Source organism: Pezoporus flaviventris, unplaced genomic scaffold (assembly GCF_033815535.1).
Source record: "Pezoporus flaviventris isolate CSIRO_AGI_PZ_B2104156 unplaced genomic scaffold, CSIRO_AGI_Pfla_v1 ptg000013l, whole genome shotgun sequence".
In the NCBI taxonomy this organism is placed as follows: domain Eukaryota; kingdom Metazoa; phylum Chordata; class Aves; order Psittaciformes; family Psittacidae; genus Pezoporus; species Pezoporus flaviventris.
The window spans coordinates 39,559,121-39,586,656 of NW_026892561.1; the positions used below are offsets into that span (position 1 = coordinate 39,559,121).

Here is a 27,536-nt window from a genome sequence, read left to right on the forward strand (position 1 = left end):
TCTAGGGAGAACAGGAGTTTATTGAGTTCTACCTGTCTGAAAAGTGCTGGTGAAGAGTTGCCAGTTCATGCGTTGTCTATATAGAGAAGTCAAAAGAGAAACTGTTGCAAAAGTCAGTTCATTTGAAAACTCTGTGCCCAGAACTTCTTATCATTCCTAAGTGACAAATGTGAAATTGTTTTACATCAAGCTGGTCATTTTCAAATGCAACATCTATACTTTAAGTTCCCTCAAGACTATTAAAATACTTTCAGGCAGTATTAATATACAGAGAAGCAATTAGTCATATCTTCAAGAACCCAGGTATCCAGCTCTAAAAGTGCATGATTTAAAACATTAGTAATGGAATCTTTTGAAAGAACATTCTTATTCAGTATTAAAGCATGCTATTATTACAAAAGTATCCATTGCATATTGTAGGAACAACAATTTTTCTTTTATAGACAACAAAAAAGCATGCAGAATGGTATCAGATCAGTATAAATCTATTTTTAATGAGGCTCAAGATATTGTTCAAGTCCCATTAAGAATAGCTTTTTCCAACTGTGTACCAGGGTAGCCTTGCCCACGTGCTAAAAAGGTTTTGCACTAACATGGCTTAGACTGGCCTCAAACATTTTCAAAGCAGGACATTAAGACTAGATCTTAAACTTTAGTAATCATTCATATAATTTGTTTAAATAAAATATTAAAAACCACTGTAAGAATTAGGCATAAAAACATGTTAAGTAACAAATTTAGGCCTAACTAGCAGAACATACAGGTATTTACACAAATGCTGATCTGCTATGGTCTTCAGTATTGAGAAGACATTAGAATGTGGACCACATGCTCAAAAAAACCCAAGACCAAAACAAACAAAAACCTTGGGGAAGAGCAACATAAATCCCGTGTCAGCACAACTGCATTAGTTATAACCCAATATAATGGGTCAACTTGGTTTAATGTGAGGAGCAGTCACAAATGAACCAGTCTGTAGTAATTTTAGCAACTCTGTTTTAAGTTAAACTGCAAGTAATCTACTCAAAGTTAATATAGGGTACTTCTATCAAGCAGCTGATGACACCAATTTTCTAAATGGATGATGAGGAAATACACAGAAAATCCAAGATGAAAGAGCAGATGAAGATGTGAAGCATGTTAAAATGATGCAACAAAACAGGGTATATAAATTAAACAGGAATGTTTAATCAAGACGATTTTTTTTCTTTTCCTTTTTTTTTTTTTAAAGCAGAGATACTTCAGGAAATTTTTTAATTGGAAAATGAAAGCCTATTCCACAACAGTGAGGCTGTTTCTTTCAAGCAGCTGTATTGTACAACTGTTATCAGGACCCTAAACAATTTACGTTGTTCTCTATTGATATTTCTGAACTAAAAAGTTTTAAAATATTGTATAGATTTTATTTGTGCTCCACGCATCGCAAGCAATTAACAACACGAAGACTCAATTCCTCAGCTAGAATACCAAACTCTATACCAAGTATTACATGTACACAATACTTGCACAGTGACAAGCACAAGAAAGTACTAGTTTAGCACTTACTTTCAGAAATCCATACCAATTCATAAAATCAATTTCAATTCTCTCATGCCACCCAGTCTACAATTTAAGGCAACTCCACACAGCCAGCCACCCACCCACTTCCATACAATTTACACTGGAGGTGTTTACTCTTACAAAAAAATCACTATGTCAATCAGGTACCATTTATTATTTATCCCTATAACTGTGTCAGCATTGAGATATGACAGTTAAACCAGTGTTAAATCAATACAATATTTACATAGCACAGCACATTAAGCTTGAGACACTCACTTGGGGGATAAAACCACATTTTAGAACAGGACAAAGGTCACCATTATTATGTGTTTGAAAACAGCTATTTACAGGTCCCTATGACATAACTATAGTCTGTACACTGTTCCAAGGGGGCAGGCAGAAGCAGGATAGGCATTTATTTTGAAGGATTTTAAACATACAATTTGGAAGCAGATTATAATGCTACCCTGAATGCCATAAACCACCTTAACATTCTCCAAGGCGGTCTCATATCCTAAAATGGCATGTCCAGATGATACAAAACAGACAACACAATGTTTACTCTGTGGGAATTTTTTACTCCAGCTATTCAGTCATCTGAATTTTGAAGGCAATTCGTCCCAGAAACTTGTCACGGTCATCTTCATTTTTTAAATTAGGTGAGCCCAGGATCTTACACTCAATTGCTATTTCTTCTTTGGTACTGTTGGAGTTAATTGCTAGTTGAACAGCCACTAGAGGCTGTAAATAGTGAGCCTAGTAAACAGAAAGATGGGGAAAATATTTGAGATACCACAGTAAGTTAGCATTTAAATTAATATTTAATCCATCAGAACAGTTAAGATAAAAGCTAATTAAGAACCCAGCTTTTCAAAGCCCAGTCTGACTCGTGGAAGACTTCTTTATTCCCCTAGTTCAACAATCAGGTGTACATTATTACACTATTTCTTAACTAATACATTCCACATCATTTAAGTCACAGACAGTATCTTCAAGAGGCATATGATTTTACCCCTTTCTATTATATTAAGTCCATTTTTTTTCTAGAAACCTCTACTTGAAACAGCCTCTGAAATGACAGTCTTCCTTCCTTATCCATTCCATTGTCTCATCTTTTGGGGTTGGGTTTGTTATTTTTTTTTAATCTGCTATAGAACATAACTTTTCCTGAAGTTTTCAGTGGTTTTTGGCATGCCAAAACCATGATTCAACAAATACTAGTAAACCAGCTTCCTCTCCACCCTAACCCATTTATTTTTTCAGCAACAATCCCTTCTAAACTGTGTTATTTATTTAATAGCTTTACACAGAAATCTTTCCGTGAACATGCTGACAATATCTTATATTCAGTCATATTTAGTGGAACAATTACAATTCTTGACTTCATTCCTTATAATGAAAATTCAAATTTAAGAATGAATGCAGAATTTCAGTTTTTGTCAACCCAATATTATTTCTCAAGTCTAGTTCAATTAGGACAACTTAAATTCTCTTGTAGAGTGCCTACAAATTAAATAAGAGCTTATTTACTTTACAGTTAAAGCAGCATTTCATCCAATATTCATAAAGTATTTCCATAATTTATTTGTATTTTTAGGTCTATACTGCTGACTGCTGATAAGCAAAATTAGTTATTTTCCTTGTAAAAATTCATGTAAGCCAGTGGACTAAATGACACTATTTATAATATACAGTATTATACAAATATAAGCCTTAAATTTTAACTGCACAAAAATTTGCATTAGATTTTTTTGTTTCCCTGCTCATTAACTTAACCTAAAAATAACACAAATGTATTAAGGAGTCTATCATCCCTACTTCACTATCAGAGAAAGCACTACAGAGTACTCAAAGTCTCATTTACAAGGAATGATGTCACAGAAGTTGATGCGCTAAAATCTTCCATGTTAAGCAGTAGCATGAGGTAGACTGACGTAACTGCTTTCCTTGGATGGTGATTTTACAGAATCACAATTTTTTTTGTGCTCCTATATATATCAAACTGGGAGGTGAAATGCAGCTAAGCAAGGCATCCTCATAATTCTCTGGTTGTAAGGGCGATACCACATTGGACTTAAGTTTCCTAAAAACCACAAATACAGTTCCCTCATTTCCTCAGAGGAGTCTTCTCATCACCAAGATTTTTCAAAGAGGTACAGACATTTCTGTGATGTTTTGAAGACAGATGGTACCCGAATGGACTTTTACTCCATACACAATTTGGGTGAATCTACATCCTCATTGAGCACAACAGATCATCAAAAACAGGTAACATTCCCCAAGGTCAGGGAGTTAGGCTCCTTGTGCTGAGGCAGCACAAGGCAAGCATTTTCTGGACCATGAAACTGTAGCTATTAGTACTTTTATGGCTTCTACCTTAGCACAGGAGCAGCAGGATTAGTTGAAACCTCTTAACCCCTTTACAGAATAAAGCAATTCAACAATTCCACACTAATATAAAAATTCTATTCTACAGCCAAGAAATCAATCCAGTCTCTTGAGACCACGTTAAATATCTCAACCTCTCACAACTCTTCTTACTGCCTCTTCTTTTACAATACACTAATGTTATGAAAATTGAGCCCTACATAAGCAAGAATGGCTCAAACCACAGCCTCTGGTCTACATGACAAAGTGAACTTCAAAGGATGCTGAAACAGTAACAAAAAAAAAAAGTAAAGTCAAGTTTTTCGTAATCCCTGTATCATGCAAAGAATAGCACTGAGTTTTGCCTGACCTCATAAGTCTCTTAATCTTTCCTCTTCCATCAGCATAGCAGCAAGACAGGAGTTATGTCAGAAAAGTTCATCCTGTCTTTGGTACAAACTAGCATCTGACATCTCAAGGTCTACTGATGCTGTATTTTGCATTTCTTAGGGAAGCAGTTCTCTCTTTCCCTATTCTTTCATTCCAAGTATGTACTGACTGCCTATTGGAAGCACAAGTTGACAGTCTTTTCCTAACGTGCATGTCTAAGAAAATGGTTTACCAATTCAAAAAGTCTAGCAAGAAAATGGAAAACACAGAACTACTGTAAATAACATGAAAGCAAATGTTGAAGAAAAATGAACTCCTTCCTGATTAGTAAAAGCCATGTGAGGATAAAAAAAAATAGTTACGTAAACTGCTGCAAGTAAGTATAGGATACACTGGAAAAATAACTGACAAAGGAACAATTTAGTGCAAAAATCATTTTGGGGAAATTACAACCAGCCACTGTGGTATACTACAGATCTAATAGACTTATGTTTAAAAAGTACTTTTATCTTCAACATTGAACAGTGAAGATGTTTATTAGACTAAATAATTTGGTCAATAAGAGGCAATCTAAAAGTGTTATTCAATTAGATAAACAAAATTTATCTCAGAATACAATACGGGTAGATGGGGCAAACAAAGAAAAACAAAGATAAAAAATAAAATACTAAAAAAAAATAAATTATTATCTGCTACCTTGAAGTGCTTCTGCATAAAACAGCAAATAGAAAAAACAACCATAGAGCCACAAAGAAATATAATCAACAATACCATAATGATTTATAAACTTACTATCCTACACATAAAGCCAAGAATTATAACCATTAGAAACTGTACTGTAATCTGAAAAAACAGTTTACTTTTCCTGCTTTTCCCTGCATGCAAAAAGATTAGAAAAGATATCAGTGACCAAAAAGCAGCAGATGCTCTTAATACTGCTAGTATACAGCCTCTTTTTCATTAGGACAATGCCCAGCGTATTTGCTTTTATCTGCTAAAGTACACCTCTAATCTGTGACATCTCTGCATATGTAATATTCCTTATGAGTACTTCATTACACAGTATCAATCTGATATTGGGAATTAGGAACTGCAAATGTAAACAGAAACAAAACATTTACAAATTAAGACCATCATTCAGGCATACTTACATGCAAGCTTTTCCCATAGTATGGAAAGTACATTAAGTCAATCAAGCCTTCAGGGGGAAAATAATTTATCTCAACCATGCCCGCTTCCTGTGATTAGAGACAGCAACAAAATTAAAAGTTAACATCTGCTTGCATAAAAATTAATACAAAATTAGAATTATAACACACTGATAAAATGCAAGATTCCTAAAGACAGGCAACTGAGCTACAAACTCTTAGAATAACTTCCAAAATAGATCTATTTTTGGCAAATAGTTACATGCTGCACACGTCTGGATTATTCACAGTAGCATTTAGTAATCAAGACAAGACAGCTTGCCTTCATGTTTCCCTTATGAGTCAAAGATAAGGGGAGGGAAGAAGAGGATATTCATTGCAATGGATAATTTAATAGCAACCAAAAAAAAACCCCATACATAACTTAAAATCCCCAAAGTCCACAAGCCAGCTTGTAAATTTTGGTGAAGCAAGAGCACATCTGTATTAAAGTTAAATATTAATTTCTGTTTAAAGCCACGTTTTTAAGCCTCTGAAATTTGAAAAATAAAATAATTCACAAAAACCTATTACCTCCCTGTAATGGTGTACTGTTCCTAACATGTTCAGATAGCCTTGGCATACAGGCTATCTAAAATGAAACCCAAGTTTAAAATGATGATGTTACTAGAGTTTCTATGTGTCATCACCACCTTAGAATAACAATATGCACATGATGCTTTATTGGTAGAATTTCACCTATAATCCAAAATCTTGTAAAAAGATTGGGATTAAGCTACCTATAAAGTTAGTGCATGATTTCCGACTAAAGAGACACCCAACATATAAGATACACAAAATACCTATATATGATTAAGCTGTCCCAGACACAGGCTATCAGTACAGCAATGCACAGACACATCTACCTATACACAGTATTCCTCAGGACTGTGTATCCTGGCAGGACATCAAACTACTGCAAGTTCAGACCACTGGGAAGTGCCCACATGTATCACAGAATCATAGAATGGTTTGGGTTGGAAGGGACCTTAAAGGACATCTAGTTCCACCCCTTACCACCTTCCTCTAGACCAGGTTGCTCAAGGCCCCATCCAGTCTGGCACTGAACACTTCCAGGGATGGAGCATCCACAAGTTCTCTTGGAAACCTATTCCAGTGCCTCACCACTCTCATAATGAATTTCTTTTCTTAACATCTAATATAAATCTACTCTCTTTCAGTTTAAAACCATTACCCCTTGTCCTGTCACTACATGCCCTTGTAAAAAGTCCCTCTCCAGCTTTCCCCTTTTAATCACATGTATTTGGAAGACAATACAGGTCTCCCTGGAGCCTTCTCTTCTCCAGGCTGAACAACCCAAACTCTCTCAGCCTGTCTCCATAGGAGAGATGCTCCAGCCCTCTGATCATCTTTGTGGCCCTCCTCTGGACTCGCCCAGGAAGGTCCACATCCCTCTTATGTTGGAGGCCTCAGAGCTGAACAAAGTATTCCAGGTGGCAGGGGTCTCACAAGGGCAGAATAGAGGGGGAGAGTCACCTCCCTTGACCTGCTGGCCATGATCTTTTTGATGCAACCCAGGCTGGCTTTCTGGGCTCCTTTGTATAACAAGGTAAACATATAACCACAATAAATGGAAATGCCACTAGAGCAGCCCCCAAAATGCTAAATGTATCTTCAGAACACTGCTTGTTCAGTGTAATTCACAAATTCAAAGTACTTTATTAACTTTCATTGTTTTTTCTGTATTACAATATACACCCACTACAGTTTTAAAAAGACAACAGTTCAAAGTTTAAAAGATGGCTGCACTAATATAACTAAGCAAAAAAGGAGCAAAAAGATAAAAAAATAGTAAACCACAGGTCAAGAATACCTTCTCATCTCCTCAAAAGAACATACAGTATGTTGTATAAGATGTTCTTGTTCCTTTGCAGTCTAAATTACTACCATTCTACTACCATTTGTTTATTAAGTATTTTAGACCTTGAGCTAGTAAAAGTAAGTACTAAGTAGAAATGTGTTGCTTTTCGCCATTATTATTTTATTTAAAGCTCATGCAGCTGGAAAATACTAATTTCTGAAATTGGAATACAGGATAACATAAGGAAGATAAATAGGAGTTTCTGGAGCAGCTAAACACAAGGCATGCACGCAGTCATAAATATATACGCATTAGGCTATCAGTGCAATAGCAGAAAGGATCTGGGACATGCAATTGCCTGATTCATGCAACTGCTGTGGGGTTTGATGTTTTCTTTCATAATTAATTAATCCTAATTAATATCTCTACACAATTTAAAAATATATATATCTCTGCTGGTTTTCAGTAAAGGTAATTTTAACTTGAAAGAATACTGCTGCAAGATGTTCTGGCATACATGAAACTGCACACTTCCGGCTCCAAACTAAAGACCTAAACAACCACTGATCTCCAAACTTCTTGGAAACACAATCCTTTTTTTGGCTTGTTTCTCTTTGTGGAGATCTCAAGACTACAGCAGCTCAGTTCCTCCAGGGTGCAGGAGGAAAATCCAGCTGTAATTAGTGTCTGACAGTGCAAACATTCACTTTTCTAATCTACAGAAATTACAGTGATGACAACTAGCACTGTGTGGGAGCAGAGAGAAAAGCATCCCCAAGTATCAAGCCCGTTGACTTAGAAATACTAGATCTACTTAAATTTTTTACATTAAAAAAAAATCCCATAGGAAAAGTGCAAGGAGAGGAAAGAAGAATTGCCTCAGAGAAGAATGCCTAAAGAACAGGAATTTCCAAGTGAAAAACTTGAATGATGTTTCAGATGACAAAGACTGGCAGGATGCGTGGACAAAAGCCCTTGGCCTCATTTTGTATGAGGCTTGGCCTCTTCATTTTTATATTTTTTTTCCCATTTAACAGTCAGAGTGCATTAAGTCCAGGCAGACACTTCTCCAAACTGCTCTCAGTATATGTCAAGCTAACTATAAACAACAAAAAATATTTAAAAACACAAATAAGGGGGAAGAAAAATTGCTGAAGAGCAAATCTGCAGGTTAAAAAAATCTGCTCTAAGATGAAGCGAACTTGATAGTAGGATTTTTGCTCTGCTCAATTAAATTACCTTTTAAGCAAAATCCACCTTTGTCACTCAGACATTAAAGATTTCTGATGTAATATTTAAAATTACTAGTAAGTTGTATTTGTACTATGAACTGCACAATTATGATCATATATTCCATGAAGGAAACATCCAGTGCAGTCCATCCTGAATTCTTTCAATCCACAATTGCTGACAGCAACACAGAAGGAAAAAGGAAAAAACACATACAAAAAAAAAACCAAACCAAAACAACCAAACAAGAAATCCCAACAAAACAACCTACAACCACAAAAAAAAAACCACAGAAAGCCAAAACACCACAACAGAACACATCAGTTACTTAAAGATATGGTAAACACCCTGAATAAGAGAATCAATACAGTACAAATGACCAGTAAACTTCAACTTCTGTTATAAGCCAGTATGTAGGGAACATTCAAATACAGTGGCAGACACAATGCAGTTATAAATTTGTCTGCAAAATGCACAAAAGCCTGTGGGCTATCCTTCTCCACCTTTCCAGTGCACACACAAAGAGGGTCACAGTGGACATCCTGGCATCAAGATCCAGAACAGTCACAACATATAATTTCCAGGTAAGCATCCACCTTATCCACTAGAGAAGAAGAGACCATTACTCAGCACTCATATCCTGTGGAGTCAAAGAATTAAAAATGGAATTGGAAACAGGGCCTCCCAAGCTGATGTAAAGAATAGTGTAATCCTTTAAGTAAAGGGTTTCAATAAGCAAGGGGCATAACAGAAAGAAGTGTAAAGATGAATCACAGACAAAAGGAGAAAATGAAAGTTGTTGATGCTGCTGCTTTGTGGTCTACAGAGATGGAGGAATTGTAACCAAGACTTAAGCTTTCCAAAGCAGTTAAATCATGATGAGCGAGGACAAGAACCGGCTAATTAAAGATAAAATAGATGCATTCAAAGTAGCAAAGATCAACAAATATCTTCCCTGGAAGTCACTGAAGAACTACTAAGATTAATAATCTCAAAATTTAAAACCACCACATCTATGTAGATCAGAGAATTTTAATTGTATATGGAAAAAAGCAGTACCTTGTATTTAAAGAAAGAGGATGCAAGAAAATATGTACCATAACATGCAATACAGTCTATTGGCAAGTATCTTAAGGATAAAAAAGTAGCAAAAGACCCCACCAAGATCAACTAAATTGTTATCAAACTTATTTGTTTCCTAGTGAAATCAACTAAGAGGATAAGAAAAAGCATCATCTCTGATTTGCTTAGTATAGCTTTTACCACTGTCACATAGAGACTGTCTCATCCATATAAGAAAGCTGAAGAAATAGAATCATCATAAAACAGGATTATTACCAATATTTTCTAAATGACTTGAACGTTAGTTTTCAACACATCCCAAGGAAGCTTAGTTAGGAATGAAGAAGACTGTCCTGGGCTCTATTCACTGTTCTCAACAAGGACTTGTGAGATGTAAAATAAATGTTCTTACACTGATGGCACCAAGCTGTAAGTGTAGATCAGAACGCTTCAGAGACCTGGATCCCATTGAAATGATCACAAAAAACTACGGGGTGGACAGCAAAAGTAGCAACATGAAATTGAAAGCCCTGAACTTCAAGAAATCACATCTACAGATACAGACTGGGAAACAACCAAAAGACAGACCTAAATAGTAAAATTAATAAAATAAAGACACATTGTATTACAGATGGGAAATTCACCTCAAGAAACATTACTACTTTCAATATGATGACAGATAGAAAAACCTTGTCATTAACAAGTCAGCTAGAGGCAAACTTCTGACCAGCCTGGGATGCCACATTATGAAAAATTATAAACTAGTGAAGTCAAAGAAGAAAGAGTACTAATAAAAGTAGAAGGAACTTGCTTTATTCTAAAGAAACAAATAATTCCTCCAGTGGAACAACAATTTTAAGAGTGGACATAAAGAAATCAGTACCAAATAAGAGAAAGAATCACCTTTACTGGCAACAGACTGTCATAGGGAGATCAAAATTTTCAAAAGACTCCACCAAAATCAAGTATTAAAACTTATGCCTACTACAGGTACCTAGGATGAAGGCAGGAACACTTACAGTATTTGTCTCATTAATTGCTGAAATTTCCCAGCCTACATTTTTATCAGCCATCTCAAGCTAAGAGCCATGACTCCATCCCTTGCTCAAGCTACTAACTTACCAAGGCTTTCACTGCTCCCCAAGCAGTCTAGGAAAAATATGCAGAAGTCAAAGTAATCATTATAGTTGCCATAAAACAGTCTGTGTAAATCCATTGGTACACAACAAATAGGTTAGTCATTATAAGTAGTTTACACTTGATTTGAAGGCAGCTTTTACTTGAACAGTAACAGTTTCCACACCGTGTCTTACCCATCATTTATAAAATTGTCTAAGGTGCACTTGCAGCATGGAGAAAAAATAAAAATACAGGTTATGAAATGGGAAAACAAAATGCAACTCACAATAAACAAACAAATAAATAAATATGATCACAAATAACATGTATGCTTTTTTCTCAACTCTAAAGCAAGCCAGGTAGTTCAAATCCATCTAAAGATGAAAGAACAACAACAAAGTATTTTTGTAACACACTGAAGAAATTAAAGACACTAAACTAGACATACATCAAGTTGAAAACAAGGAAAATCAAATACAAAGTCTAACAAGAAAGGAAAAGAGTGAAATAAATTACTTTTCATCCTAATTACAAGGAAAATTAACTACACGCTTACTTCTTACATTCAGAACTGACCTTAGATGCACACTGTATACGTGGTTCTCCTTCAGGCTTTAACCCAATTATCTAAAAGAGAGTTAAAATAGTTACAGTCTCTTTCCCTTTCCAGTTTTACATACCGAATTTGAATTTTCCCCCCACTTAATATGAGAGAGTTCATACAGGGCGCAAATCCGTCTAATGAAGCACAATTTCAGACTAGGACTATGATCTAAAACATTGTTAAGTTATAAGCTCAAATAGTTACAGTGGCTACAGAAAGGATTATTTTCTTATTTTATATTCTGCATGTAATATTAACAGCTAAAACCAGTTAGCAGTTCAAGTAATGTGTAGTATCACTGAAAAGTAAAATACTTACTCAGTAAAGTTTTCATCATCTTATGTAGTTTAGGAGTTACAGAATGTATTACATTCTAATTACATTTCAAGAACAAAGTAAAACACAATGTACCTGCACAGTGGTTTAGAATCTGTTACATAGAACAGTAAGCAAAAACTTGAGTTGTACTCCTTAAAACGGGGGGTTTGGATATTTTGATGCAAATAAAAATGAATACTTGTAAGTATTAGAATGCTTAAAAAGTTCATTCCATTTTACTCTCTGAAACACATGAATTGCTAGATATTTCCATAAATTACACTCTTCCAGAAATATAAATATCTTGAGAAGCAAACTAAGCACATATTTCAGTCCTTTTCTACAGTCATTTTTCATACAGTGGTAGTTGAGAGCACTTGTATAAGAATATATAATAAGTAAGTAGTCACTTACTCTATTTACTTTCACAAGCACGCAGGGAGTTCCTTTAGAATAGCCAAAGGTCTTATCTTCCTTTCCAGAGCATTGGCCAAGCTCAGAGAGGTTAAATCGACATGCCTTTTTAACAGCAACATCATTCTGATCAAAAATCCTTCCTGGTGTACAGTTTATGTTTTGGGATTGCTTTGAGTCATCATATGCTATGAAACAGAAACAGCTTGTGAATCAGTGGTATAAAGCATACAAGTAACCAAAACCTGCAAAAGACTATTTAAGCTTGTAATTTATAGTTGTTACTTATCTAGGAATTTTCTCAAAGGACTATTTTCAGATCACTATGTCTCATATCCATCTTAACAAACACTTTTTCAAAGCCCATCAAGAAGTGGCACTCAATGGAAGAATAAATAGAGCACTACAGAAGAAATAATGCTGTCCTGCTTTTCAAATCATATCATTAATCAAAACTTTATTGATTTCTGTACATAAACTAACTCTAATTACGTATTCTAAGCTAATAATGTATTAAAATATAAACATTCAATTTTTTACCTGGAAACAAAACCAGTTTTCCCTTTGCATGTTTCCTTTATAAAGGAAAACTTCAAGTATTTCAAGGACTAATAATACATCGTTTCTACATATACATCAGGTATTACAACTTACATTATACTAAGACCCCAAATTGTTTCTCACTTCCTTGTGTACACAGTACAAGTACACAGATCACATCATCACAAACGCCCAGCTATTCACATTTAACATGTTCTGTGATTTTGTTCCCCTCTCTTACACTCTGCCCCCAGTTAAGCATAAACACAGTAAAATGGGAAAATTCATCCTTAAAGGGAGAGTCCAAAACCCAATGAACTGCAGGAGAGGCAAGTAATCATGAAATGCAGCATTCCTCCCAGGAACCCTTGGCAGAGCTCTGAAAGTAAAGCCTTCTCATGGAAGCTTTTAGTAGGCACCAGAACTCCGAATACAGACAGATTTAAGTATGTAGCTTGTATAGCTAACAGAACAACTCATGAGCACAGGTGAGATTTTACAGCACCTCCTCAATTTACAGCACCTCCTCACTTTAGACTGATTTGTGTATTACTAGATTAAGTGTACATATAGGCACATATATAAAATAACCTATGACTTAAACTAGTGATTTTGCCATCCTTCAGTCTTGGCCTGTGTCACCTTCTCTCCGTGTTCTAAATTCAATGTTTTAATATTTCTGCTTGTAAATACTGTGTGCCAGGGTGAAAGTTAATAAATTGCAATTAATTTAATCTTTGTGTGCCTCATTTTTTAAACAGGCAAACAAGTTCTTAAGAATAAACGATTCTCACTTAGTTACTAAACCAATTAGATGAAGACTATGATCAGTTAAGTCTTGATAAACATTGCCTCCAAATAAATGACCTGTGTAATTTTACACTGAATTCTTTTAGCATATGTAATTTCTGTATCTTGTAGCATTTAAATAACCATGTTGCCGAAACACTGTATAAGGACCCAAAATTCTCCGCTATTCCTCATGCTCAGGCTTCCTGTCTAATACTGGTATTTATACCTACCTTTTTCTATAATGTATATATTTTAATAACTCACATGTCTAGAGTAAGTTTGAACTTGAACCAGCCTCCATTAGCAACTGGTAACTACAAGCAAAAAAGGAAACTAATGCACTCAACATTAAGACTCCTGAATTACTTGGGCAGTTGCAGTAATTTACTTACATTCAAGGAATTTTCTAAGTGTAGCAACGTATTCTGCGTATGACTGGGCGTCACTCTTGTTAAAGTAAAATTCCAGTGCAGTGTCTGGCTTTGGTGAAATCATAAGTCCTTAAAAAGAAAAAGTGAAAGTAAAGAACTGAACAACCTCTCTTCCCTCCACCACTCTAATCAACTAAAAAAATCATATCCATAAATTGGAAAATACCTATCTGTAAAAAACCATCAAGGCTACCTCTATATTCCACAGTACTGTGTTTGAAGCCAGTTATCAAAATCATCATTACATGAATACTTAAATTCAATCCATATAACTGTAATTCACAAACCAAACCCAACTGATTAGAAATAGCAAAATCAGCAACTTAATCACTTTCAATCAAAGAATTACACTGATTCATGTCCCAATTTCCATATTTAGCAAATGAACTTAATAATTGAAAAAATACCCCACACCACACCCAGAAAACCTCCAGTTAAAGCTATCCTTCAAAGATTTAGGTAATATACAGTGAGGCTGTGATTGTATTTATCTCAGAAACCCACAAGAAACAAACTATTTTTTAAAAATTCATAATACATAAAGATGGCTTGAACGATTGCTCAATCAAAACGGACAAGCCAGGTTAGCTGCTAGTCCTTTCCTCCTTCTCCTCGAACAGAAAGTTTAGATGCCATCTGTTAATGGAAAATACAAGAAACTTTATTAAGGGTATGCCTTAGTCAGGCTGTGGTAACTATGAACACTTCAGCTGCCTCCCAGACTGCTATGACCTGACACTGCAACAGTCAGGGTTCCCCCATGTGCTCAGTGCTGGCCTCTGGCTGGCTTTATCCAGCTGCTGGCTGCAGGTATGGCAACAGGAACTATCTACAGCCAGGGAGCCAGGACAAAGAGGAGAAACAAAGACATAGATAATTAAATGCTCAAGTCCAGCCTTGTGTTGAAGGATGAAAAATGCAGACACTGACATGGAGTATGGGTCCTTGATAGAGCTGAACTGTTCTTCCCAGGATATCGGTAAAGAAAAGTACGAAGTTAAATCTTAGGCTTTTTTTTTTGTAGTAGTAGTAGGTGAAAGCAAAAGGCATACTCTGCTAAGAAATTCAGCCCTGTACCATCAGGAGTTGTCACTAACAGGGATACCCAATGCTTCTGTTATTCACCACAGCTTCAGTAACAGATGAAACAGCACTACACCACCAGATACTGCAGAAGAGACTGAATCTTCAAAAAAGGGCATTATGATTGCTTCATTCACAGTACCTTAGAGTAACTCTTAGTACAAATAATTAGAATAGATAAAACTCCTGCAGTTGTGATTAACAGATGAATAGCCATGCATCTGTCTCTTCAAGTATAGTTGAGAACTGATAACCAACAACTTATTTTTTACCAGATTAGTTTTCTTCTAAGTTAGAATATTAAAATGGTTTGAACTATGTCAAATTTGGCATAAGGGAAGAAGCTGCAATTACAGCAGCAGCTTAGGCTGCCATGTAGCTTCCCATCCTCTGGCAAAACCGATTAAAACCTAGACTCCCAAATTAATAAAATTTAAGGAACAAAACAAAACTCATCTCCCAGAATTATAAATAAATAAATAAAATTAGGCCTTGTTTATACAAAAGAAATATTTGAGAAGATAAGACCACAGTGGGAAGAGTTCTCTTGATGTCAGATTCTTAAGTCATTACTGTAGTTAGTCAATCTCAGTAAGCTTTTGGAAAGCTTATAAAAAGTACAATTAAGCAGCCCAGATCTATTAAGAATTCACCTACAGAAATGGCCAAGCTTCTCATCCAAAGGCAGAAACTATTACAAAGACTTGAAATTTGGAAATAATAATACCAGAAATTTATCACAGACAAATATCTTTTTAAATTCTAAAGAAAACTGGTATCATTTAATGCCTTTTTTACTCTACCTTTTTTATAGGATTGCAAATATATCATATAGCCTCCTTTCTGCGTTAGCAGCAGTTAAATTATTTCCAGGCAAGCCATAACTAAATGCCTTTATGACTGAGAGTCCATATAAAACTACAAATAACATTTCTGATTGCAAATTACTTTGCACCATTACAGTCATCATCTGACCTCCATGCTGAACTGGCATTCAACAAAATGCAAGATAATTAGTAACAGGGCTGAAAAAATGCTGAAGGGGTTTTACACACTAAGGTAGCTTGAGGGAGAAGAGATTGTTATTATCTATAGAATTATACTGTAAATGAAAGATTTAAATGCCATTTTTCAAAGTAAATATGACAACCTAAACTAGTACCTAAACTAGCCATCAATGAACAAAACATTATTTTTAAGGGATTTATTGCTTCAGGGAAACTTCACAAACATCCTAAGAGGAAGGAACTACTCCAATTCCAGTAGATCACAGTATGCCTAGAGACTATGGTGTAAATTCTACAGAAAAAGCTACTTGAAGGACTGATGCATAGACTGTGAGACAAAGGATTTGAGCTCTTCTAGAGTAAGAAAATTAGCAGCCTCAACACAGGATCACACCTAGGATTTTAACAGATTACATATTCCTACAATTCCAAGAAGGATTTAAAAAAACCCCACATTTTAAAATCAACTGGATTTGATTGATAATATTATATCCCAGTGAAAAATGCAAGTCAAATATCAATTATGAAATCAAGTGTGAGATTTCCAAGTATGTTTAACACCAGAGTAAAGCCTTTGACCTACGTCATCCAGGTTGTGTGTGGATAATTTTTTTTTATAATTTAAAGTTTTACAGCCAGGAACATGACATGTTTCACTGCAAGCGAAAAATGACAGAGTTAAAGAGAAACATTAAAACACAAATAGGCAATTTTATTAACTTTCATGTATGAGTATTAAAGACAACTAAAAAAATCATTCAGCAATGTTATAGGAATTCTTACATTAAAAACTAATTGTGGCATACGTACTTTTTTAAGCAAACATCCTTTTTGACTTATTTAAAAGCAGTTATCCCCTGAACTACAAGAGGCACAAGAGAAAAACATGTCACTCAAGCCCAGTATTAAGGCAGTTACCCATGGCACCCTCCACTACCAAAGTTCTGACTACCACAAAGAAAATGGGGAGAAATGGCCAACTAAGCCACCTTCATTTTCACCCCTTTTTTTTTTTACATAAAGCAGATTGTCAATTATGATGATGATATTATTAACAATAATTATCATCATTTCCAACTTTTAGCCCATTCTTAGCCATAAAAAAAAAAACCAACAGCATAAATCCTCAAAAATCCCTTATAAGAGGACATTTGCTTAAGAAGGTCTGAACACTACATCAGAATAAATTCTGTTCCGAATCTAGAGACATTTATCATATTGGCCCAACTGCATCTTGCTCATGTTAAGATCATGTATCATGTGTTGATGCAGCAGCAAGATGCTAGTCAATTTCAAGAGTCTGAAGTTGAAAAAAAAGGAAAAGCATTTTAAAAAATACTGTCCTCTAACTTCTACCAAAACATTAATGTTGCATAGCCATCTAGTTTAGTTGTGTTTTAAACATAAATTTGGCCCCTAAGCCAAGTTGTTCTAAAATTTGAGATAGCAGATTTTCAGGTGGCCCAATCATTGAAGTTGCACATACAGGTCAAATACTAACACATTTTCCAGAAACAGTAACTAGAAAACAGTTATCTCTTTGGTGTAGTTGAACTATGAGAAGCATCTTTCAAATCTTTCGGAGTCAAAATCTTTATTTTTTTCCAGTATGAAGATACAGCAAAATAGCGCCTATAATGGCAGACTTTTTTGATATATTTAAACTCATATCTAAAAAAAAATAAAAAAGGAAAAAAAAGGGGGAAAAATTAAGGAGAGGAGGGGGGAACCAAACCCAGTACCTTATTATTCATTTTTATTTATGAAGTGTTTTTTTTCCTGTCACATATAGCTCCTTGAACCAGCAGCCAACAGTGGGGCTAGATGGGCATGCACACAAAGGAGCACCAGTTCCAGGAAACAAGACACAACTTTTAGTGGCAGCTACGTGTTACGTGGACTTAGCTTCATCAGAAGCCCCATCACAGGACTCTCTCCCTTCAGTGGATTCCTACATAATACGCCATCAACCCGCAGAATCCACAGCCATTTCACATTGGTTGAAAGCTATCCAATACTATAATGAAAACTCTGGAAATGACTTCACATCATAGCCCTTACACACTCTTGAGCCTATCACCCTCATAGTACAGCCTTCCTGCACTTCCTTCAAAGTATGTAAAACTAATCATAAGTGGCCTTCCACCTCATCCAAGACAACTGGTTTATATTTTCTTTAAAGCAGTATGATTAAATGATAATCCCACTTATACAACAGCATGTTGTGTGGATGCACAGGTAAAATTACAGTCTACATACATGACACGTTCAACTGAAAAGAACTTAAGAGAAAAAACAGCAAACATTAGCACATATGCATAAAAAGCTGCTGACTGAATGACAAGTTTTACTCTCTGAAGCCTGTAAGTAGTTAATAATAATTACAGGCAGTTCATAATTTAAGCAAACTCTCAGCTGAAACTTAGCTGTTAAACAAGACAGGATTTTTTGAAAAAATAAATACACTCTTACCTGGACTGGAAATCCGGTCACGGTATTTTGGTATATCATTGCTCAGTGTCTGAAGCATAACCCACATCGTGAATGTGAAGAGTGCTGCTAGGAAGCCATAAAATACCAGATAGAACAGCAAGATCAAACCTGTAAACAAAAAGCTAAAATTACTATTTTAGTTTCAGCTAATTCCATTACCTATTTTGAAAATCAAAATGGGAAATAAGCAATACGTTTGGTTTTGCCTCCCTGCCCTCCCAGCCCCTTCCCACTCCTAATGGTAGTTGTAAATCAATATGCCTCTAGCACACATATGTATTGCACAGTGACAAATAATGCGTTCAAAACTATTTTATTCATACATTTTGGCTCTTAAAATTTAGAAGGCATTTTGAAATCTTTAAGTGAAAAGCATTAAAAACTGTCTTTGAGCTATACAGGAAAGTTGACAAAGATGACTCCCCAGTCCATTAGAGAAAGAAGAGTTTCCCTTGTTTAATGGAATTATAGTTTTGTATCTGGAAAAGAAGGGGTCATAGGGAAGACAAAAAAATGGAGTGAAAAGATGAAATTATTACGCTGGATCCGTAACAGGTCAGAAGTGATTGGTGCTTTAATAACATAGCTGATATTTGACAGAGCTCCACACAGAGCATTCATTCACACATACGTCCTCCTACAAGAGACTTCTCACCCTGAAAATGTTTTCTGCTGCATAGTTTTTAAAGTAGACTAATCCTTCTGTTCAGACTTACAGGAAGACTTTGCCTAACACAACCACCTGTTTTATCAATCTACCTCAAGGACCTGGATACATTTCTGGAATTTACCAACTACACAGATGGTACTAGCTTCAACTTGAAAGTTACCTAAGGAAGAGACCTTCAAAATCTGAGGAAATTGCCTCAAAGGAACAGCCTATTGCGACACTGTACCTCTCACTCATCTGCAACAAATTGCTACGGAGGAAGGCTACTTCAGAAAACAGCTTGGAAACTTCCTGTGATTGTCTATTTTTTCCCTGTTCTCTCCCTACTCCTCACCCCTCTTTTCATGATGCATGCATAGACTTGCACTCTGGAGATACAGATCAGTTGTTTTACTGAAAAGACAAGGTAACAGACAGGCCAAAGTTAAAATCTTACTTTGGAGATGACAGTACTAGAACTCAGCTGCAGAGGTATGATGCATAACCCTAATTTTAAAGCTTTTTAGAATTTGGGACAGCTCAACTAATTTAGTAACTAAGTTTTCAAACAAGGTTTTGCATTCTTGTATTATTTGGGGTTTTTTTTGACCCTCATGGACCCATGTTAGTGTATTTCATTAAAATAAAAAATTAACAGCATACTTTTTGCTGTTTTCAGAACTTCTGAGGTTATGTATTGATGATTACTATTAGAGTACATTTTAAAAATTATGTTTACCTGAAGCCAGCTCACAACTAAAGATGAAACATATGTACTATATGGATGGAAGCCTAAAAGACATATAAGATACAATGGCAATTGTTTTAATGATCAAGTATACAATACTAATATAAAAAAAAGCATGTGATTCTCTTTTAAAGCTGAACACTTGAGACTTAAGTACACATGCTCAGACATTGTCAAAAAGAATGTGAGAAAGGCATATTCAAAACCTTTCTAATTCAAAAGCATTGAACAATGATGCAAATTCAAGTTTTATGAAACATTCTAACTATAAGGCTGCTACCAGGAAGCCAAAGAGATGTAACTCAGGTCAAGAAAAGCACATCAAAACCATTATGCAACATTCTACCACTGACACTTGATTATATAAGAGAGACAAGTACAGTGTTTTTCATCCTTACATAGGAAAGGAAAAATCAAAAGCAAAAATGATTGTACCCCAGTGATGTGGACAGTTCACTGCAAGATGACAGGAGGAAGCCTGACCTCTGGCTCCTGTCCCAGAAACTATGCTCATATTTTGCTCTGAAATATTTTCTAGTGTACTACAACCCCCAGTAATCCACAACTGCTAGAGTCAAGTACCTATATTACTTCTCCCAGAAGAATTGAGTGTATAAGTATTAAAATAATGAGATGGTACCCAAATTATCTTTACCGTAAGCTCTCTCCAGCAACCAGCTGAATGTTACTGGATTTGGTTGCATTTTAGCTTTGTTTCACATGTTGAGAAAGTTACTTATGAATATGCAATAATTTGAAAGCACTCAGCTATTTAAAATACATTTGGGAACCACTGAGATGTAAGATACAAAATGGTGATTAGAAGTAGCAAAGTACCTGAACACAAGAACAAGCTTAGTATATAATAAACAAGACAGCTAGACCTCTATTATAAACTATTTCTAAGGTTATTTAGAAGCTATTTAGAAGCTGAAAAAGCAAATAAAAACAAACAGTAGAAATCACCATCAAAAAAGCCACTGCAGAAGTTGCATTTGTATTTGGCATACCAGCCATTTGCAAATTGCAAATCAGACGCAAAAAGGAACAATGATCCAAAATACAATGGGTGTTAATCAGAAGGTATCACAGAAACAAATGAACTCCCTTACAAAACTTATGGTCGGCTCTCACCTTGATCCCTACAAGTTAATCAATTATTATCTACACTTTCATGAAGCTATTTTAAAAGTACACTTTCTATCAAGTGACCAAGACGTGCATTGATCAGTTGCAATGGAACAAAAGAGTTTGACATGTAAAACAGGACAAGCACCTTCTGTGGCAATTAGCATAAAAACAAAGAGAAAACTTTTTCATTTAGCAATTTGAGAATGCATCTGTATTTTAAGTACAAAAATATGATGTTGACTTCCCAGGTAAAAATAAAAAAATAAAAAAAATCCCTGCCTGCTGATGGGCATCACAGCCCCACAGTGGTGCACTTCTAAGCAGACATGGCCCTAGATATAGTACTGCTTTGGGCTAATATTACTGTAACATCTGCAATATTGGCCTTGGACCTCATTTTGAAGAGCTAATCTGAGCCTGCTGCACCTCTGTTCCTTTACTCCCCAAATCAAGGAGATGTGGCTACCTACCTACACAGCCTCTCTACCCCAGCAGAGAAGTGGGCTCCGGGGCTCCTCCTCTCCTGCCAAGAGCTGCAGGGTGGCAGAACTGCTACATGTAGGCAGTTCCTGGGGAGGCCTCATGACCAGAGGAAATGCCAGTAGAGGGGAAAACAAGAGGGACTCCAATGTCACTGGGGAAAACAAAAGGGACCCCAATGTCTGGTGGAGACTGCCCTGTGAACAGCCCCTTATGGAGTCACAGAATCACAGAACTGCTAGGGTTAAAATGGACTTCTGGCAATCATCTAGTCCAACCCCCTTTCCCTCCCAGCAACATCCTATCCACCAGGGCTGCAGCAGAAACAAGGAAGACTTTTTCTATTCACAGTCCTGAAACTCCATTAACATCTCCCAGTCCAGCAAAGTGCGCATGTGCATACATACACACAGAGGTTATTTTTACTTTTCATTTTAACTATGTTTGTAAATGCACTGAAGAACACTGACTATTAACCTACCCGATTTATACTCCTTTGCCACACTAAAAAGGAAAAAAACAAAAAAAAAAACAAAAAACCCAACAACAAAAAAAACCTCCTCTGCAACTTCCAACAGCTCCAAGCTGAGTAAGCTGCTCTTTGTGAGCCTATTAGTATCAATTATCCTAAGCTAATCACAGTGGACAAGCCATAACCTGTCAAGAAGGTCTGCCAAAATAATTTCACATAACACTGTATTTCTTGTGAGGAAACAAGATGTACTCAAGTAACAGTGGAAAACTATCCTTCACAGTTTCTCCAAGGAAAGTACAGCTACCACATCCAGTATACAATTCAATTCAGTTGTTGCAGATGACCTTGCTACACCAAACCCTTCAAGTCTCTCAGCCTTTGACACTAAAAAAGAAAACTGCCAAAACCAAAATTCTGCATTACAATTTACCAAGTTGATTTTTTTGTTTTGCTTTGGTTTGCAGGTTTCTTTTTCATTGGTTTTTTTGGGGGTTTTCTTTGGTTGTTTTTATTGTTGTTTTTTTTTCCCCAAGGCATCACAGTACCAAAGCCCCTTCATATCCTAACCACACAGAAAACCAACAGTCAAATCTGGAAAACTGCTATTTCTGAACCAACATGTTGGTGCCATCATTAGTCTGCCATTAATTTACAGGGATTAAACACTTCTCCACTATGAAAATTAGAATTTCTGACTCCGGTGAATGCAAGATATCACATACCTAGCCATCACTTCCACGATGAATACAAGCTTTCCAGACTTTACATGATCAAAGTGCCAAAAAAGCATGTCAATCTGGCATAAACCAGATTGGCGTATATACCTATATGTAATACATAGGTAGATATACACAAGTATGAACATAAACATTCTCACAGCAGACATGGAAGTAACTGTTCAACACTATCTGCAACAATGAAAACTATGGTTCCTGCATGGATCCTATCATCTGCATGATCATTCTTCAGTACCTGTAACTAGGGGGATTTAAACACTTAAGTAATGTTACTAGAGGCTACCACTAATGCCAGCAACACCAAGGACTTTTGGTTCACCTGCAGATGGATTTCCTTGCCTTAAGTTAATATAACTATGAATGTTAGAGAATCGCTAACATTTCAACTTTATTCCCTAGCCACTTAAGAATTATTGTTTTCCAAATTTGGGGGATGTTAGGGGAAGGGAGAGGAAGAAAGAGGGAAGGAAGACATCAGGAAAAAATAAATAAAACTTTGGTCCTATGTTACAGTTTATTTCACAGAAAGCCAGGGATCCACATGTAACATGCTGAACACTTCAGGAGACAATGAAAACTGTCTAGTGCAACACTTCCAAAGAATCACAAAAGCCAGTGCTTAATGTCATGATGAAGCATTTACAACATACAAAAAATCCCAACCCAACAAATCCCCTATATATCCTTACTGTACCACCAGAGCAACAAGAGAAGGCAAGCTTGCTTTCTTCACAGATCTGTGCCATGGAACATAAAATATTCTACCGATTTCTCAAATATTCATTTCTGCTGATAGGCAGTATAATGGAAAAGTTTAGTAAGATTTTGACTGCAGTCAAATTCCTGGCTGTGCAGGAATGTCCATCTGCCACAATAAAAAAAAAAAAAAAGAAAAAAGCACTGTCTCTCTCCAATTCACAACCTGGATGTGTAAGTACTTCTACTGCAGTCACAGACAGCGATGCCAGAATGTTTAATATTACACTGCTTGTGAAGAAAGCTAAATGACAACAAAACCCTGCTTAAAACACTGATAACAAACACAGAAGAACCAAGTCAGAAAAGCAGTTAAAACTTTGACAGCACTTTATGGTCCCAGCAACAACTCAGTGGAGAAGAAACAGAAGCAAAACTGGATCTTTTGTTACAATGACTGACAAGACCATATATGTACTGACTTATGAAAAACTCTCCTAAAAATAAGGTGTCAGGCTTTGTTGATGTTGCTTGGCTTTGTTTTGTTGGTTTTTTTTGTGGGTTTGTTTTTTGGGGTTTTTTTTGGTCTGTTGTTTGTTTTAGGGTTTTTTGCCTTTGTTTGTTTGCTCATTTGTTTAAATTCCAGCACATATTTGTGCATTGGATACATCTGAGCATTCAAAAGAATATTCAGTAGGTCTGAAATCCTGCGTACTGCAAGACAATTCCACCTCTATCTACCTTGAGCACGTTAACACAACTAGCTTTACAGAAGGGCTTAAACAGGCTTGACATGACACCTGGTGTGATCACAAATGTAGTATTGCTAGATTCTGTATTGCCTATTGGGGTTTTTTGGCACATATTATTTTTCTATAATCTTACTGTCTATCTTGTAAGATTTTGCATGCTTTTGAGTGCACAGTGAGCATCCCATTAAAATACTTTCATGATGATCTCGCTCTGTTCTTGCTATAATTCTAGGCAGGCACAGCACCTTGCCATTACAGGTAGAGCCAAACACTAATCCTTTTAATTATAGGAAGGCACCACATGGCAGCCTTCCAAGTACTCTTTTCTTTTCCCTACCTGATAAACCCTGTGTTTATCAGTACCCCAGGACTGATCCTCCTTCCCACCACCTCTGGGAAGACTATTAGCACCCTTTATGCCTTGTTGCTGAGACCACCACCAACAAAAGTCATCAACAGTTTTTTCCAGTATCTCCTCTTTAATACAACTAATGATTATGGCAGTTAATTAAAAATATACAGTGGTTGGGGAAGGGTGTTCATTTTGGATGGGGAAGGTGCTCTGATTTATGAGAGATGCAAACTGAATTATCCCTCAAGTCTGTGAAAAATAAAGTAAAAGTCCCTCATTTTTTTTTACAGCAAGAGGAGTCTTGGTACAAGGGGTTTTACCAAATTCTAAAAGGTAACATACCTAATCCTAATGTAGGAATGGCAGATGAGTACTCCAGTGTGACAGCACTCACATTCACAGAGAATCACTGCCTTGCAGTTATAATTTACATAAGCCCCCAGGACCGTCTCAGTCTAAAGCAAAACATGCATATACTGTGACTAATTATTTAACAGTTCCTCTACTGCTTCTGTCCTATTTCTGTGAAAAAGCTGTCTTGAGACAAGAGAAATATGTATGGAAGAATCAGAGCCAATCGAATTCTTATCATGCTGCCCCTGGAGACACCATAGCCCAGCAGACTCGCAACCAGAGCTCTCCTCTCTACCTCCCCACCTTTCAGTGGGGAGACTGGCAACAGAAGAGGAATAGTCAGTGAGACTGCTCTAATCCCACAGCAGTACTGCAGAAGTGAGACCAAACCCTGCATATTCTTCTATGCCAACAGAGACACTCAATAAGTGTTCTGCAATCAAAAAAATAAAAATCAAACAGAAAGCAACACACCACCTCCCAGAACAGTCGGAGACCATAATTTACTTTAGTTAAACTAAATAAGCCAAATATGTTAATCACAAAATGCCACGATAAATACTGTCAAAAAACACACTGACAACTTACAGTGCTGCTGAACAGTTACCTTTTTATGTCCAGCCTAAGGAAAAGGTATATAGCACCAACTACATTACAACTAGCTAAACCACTTAAGAAAACTTATTAATGAAGTAAAACTACTCAAACTGCTATCTAAGCCTGTACACAGAATCACAGAATCATTAGGGTTGGAGAGTACAAACTTTCCCAATATGGAAAAACATCATCAAGGGAGCTGGCTGTTGAAACTCAGTTACCAACTAAGTCCTATCAGTTCCAAGTATTGGCTCTGGACTAGCACAGACTGGTAACATTGTAAGGTGACATATCCTACTAGATAGGTTTAAAACAGAGAAGGTTGTTTCATCTCCACATTTTAAAAGAAGTGACAAGCTATTTCTAACATGCCCACAGTCTCTGCACTCATCAGATTCATGACAAACAGACTTCTGCAATCCATACACCCATTCACCCAGCCCACGCACTTGAGGAAACCTGTCTCTACAGAAAATCACTGGAGAACAGCACAGTGGAAATTTCCTCTCCTTTGCTATTCAACTGGCAGAGTAGCTCACAAGCTCCTATTTCCATCTGAATGGAGAAGAACTCATGTCAGAGCTAGGGCCCTCTCTTGACAGGCCGGGAGACATTGGCACAGTGAAGAAAGCACACCCCATAGCATAGTCTGCTTAAGGCTCCTCCTATTTCAACATTAGTATTCATTGAGATTGTGTCAGGGCCAAGGATGTATCGGCTTGTTCCTTTATGCCACGCTGAGATTCTTGTTGGTTTTGTAAGCACAACTGTTAAGTATCCCAACTACATCCAAGTTTTGGGAGGAGACGCTACATTTTCTGAAGTCAGTAAATATGTCTCATGAGGACTGAAGAAACATCCTAATATTAAGCATTTACACAACTGTTTAATATAAGAAAACATACTCAGAAAAATCCAAATATTTTTATTGGAAGCAACAAGATTATGATAACATGCTTTACAGCTCAGAGGAAAGCAATGGGAAGACTACCTGAAAATAGGAAAACAAACACTGCCTTCACAAGCTTTACTGGAGAACCTTCACTTACAAGCTTCACTTCAGAAAAACAGAAGGCCCAGAAGCCTTTCACTGGAATAAATTTAGCACGATGACGCACGACGACACACAATGATCAGTCTTGTAGATTATCTGGAACTGGGGCTCAAACTTTCGGGGTTTTTTGGTTGTTTTGGGTGGGGGTTTTTTGCTTTCCTTCTCTGATCCGCCGCTACCGTCTAGAAGTACAAAGGCAATTCGCGCTCATTCATTCTCGATTTCCTGCGATGCTGGGAAGCGCGGGGGGTGGGGGTACGAAATGGATGGAGAAGAGGAGCTGCACTGATACGCACGCAGGCTGCCATCGACCGGCAGAGATAAGAGCGGCGCGGGCGCCTGCCCTACACCTCCACGGCGGAAGCCCGTCACCGCGGCGGCCCCGGAGTCCCCCCCGGAGAGCCCCCCTCCCCCCCATCCCTCGGCGGATCGCGGAGGAGGAGCCTGCGGCCCAGCGCGCTGCATTTGCGTACTGAGGCGGGAGGGTGAGTCAGCTCGGGACGCGCTCCCGCAAACTGCTTTTCCTCCCCCGGTCCCCACCTGCTCCGCGCGGCGCTGCCGCCCTCCCGCTGCCACAGCACCGAGCTATTTTTAGACTGGCGGGCGGCGGCGGTTGTAACCGTTGCCGGGGCGCGTGCGCCGCGGCCTCGCGAGCTGCCTCACCTGGCCTCCGCGGCCCCCGCATCCCCCGTGGGCCCTGCTGCTGCAGCTGCCCGTCCCCCGACCCGGGCCTCGCCTCCGTCCGCTGCTTCCCCTCGCCTTCGCCGGCGGCCCCGGGGCGGCTCGCCACGCGCCCTTTCCTGCCCGCGAGAGCCCTTACCCCAGCTCTTCGCCGTGCGCCCCAGAAACTCGCCGCTGTTGGGGTTGTAGATGAACTGCCGCCACTCGGTCATGCTCTGGCGGAAGGGCTTCTTCGTTTCCTTAGACATGACGAGGCGAGAAGCGGCTGCGTCGCACTCGGCGGCGGCAGAGCCTCCCAGGCACACAGAGCCGCGGCGACCGCCCGCTCCCAACTGCTAAGTAGCCGCCGGCGGGGTAGCGCTCGCGCAGGGACCTAGCCTCCCCACCTCCGCGCGAGGCGGGACCCTCCGCGACATCATTCCGCCCTCG

At 37.5% G+C, this 27,536-nt stretch overlaps 1 protein-coding gene across 2 annotated transcripts; it reads right to left on the reverse strand.

Annotated features, from left to right (window-relative positions):
* On the reverse strand, nucleotides 1-27,536 carry ATP1B3 (ATPase Na+/K+ transporting subunit beta 3). 2 transcript variants are annotated; one of them, XM_061452925.1, is made up of 8 exons: nucleotides 27,247-27,536; nucleotides 18,381-18,509; nucleotides 13,780-13,887; nucleotides 12,056-12,243; nucleotides 11,296-11,346; nucleotides 10,723-10,749; nucleotides 5,451-5,537; nucleotides 1-2,298 (listed from the first exon to the last, which is right to left on the reverse strand). In XM_061452925.1, exons 1-8 carry the CDS (start codon nucleotides 27,353-27,355, stop codon nucleotides 2,128-2,130), a joined length of 870 nt encoding a protein of 289 aa, XP_061308909.1. In that variant the 5' UTR covers nucleotides 27,356-27,536; the 3' UTR covers nucleotides 1-2,127. The 2 variants fall into 2 exon arrangements, with proteins under 2 accessions (XP_061308909.1, XP_061308910.1); XM_061452926.1 differs by lacking the exon at nucleotides 10,723-10,749 and having other exon boundaries at nucleotides 27,247-27,535.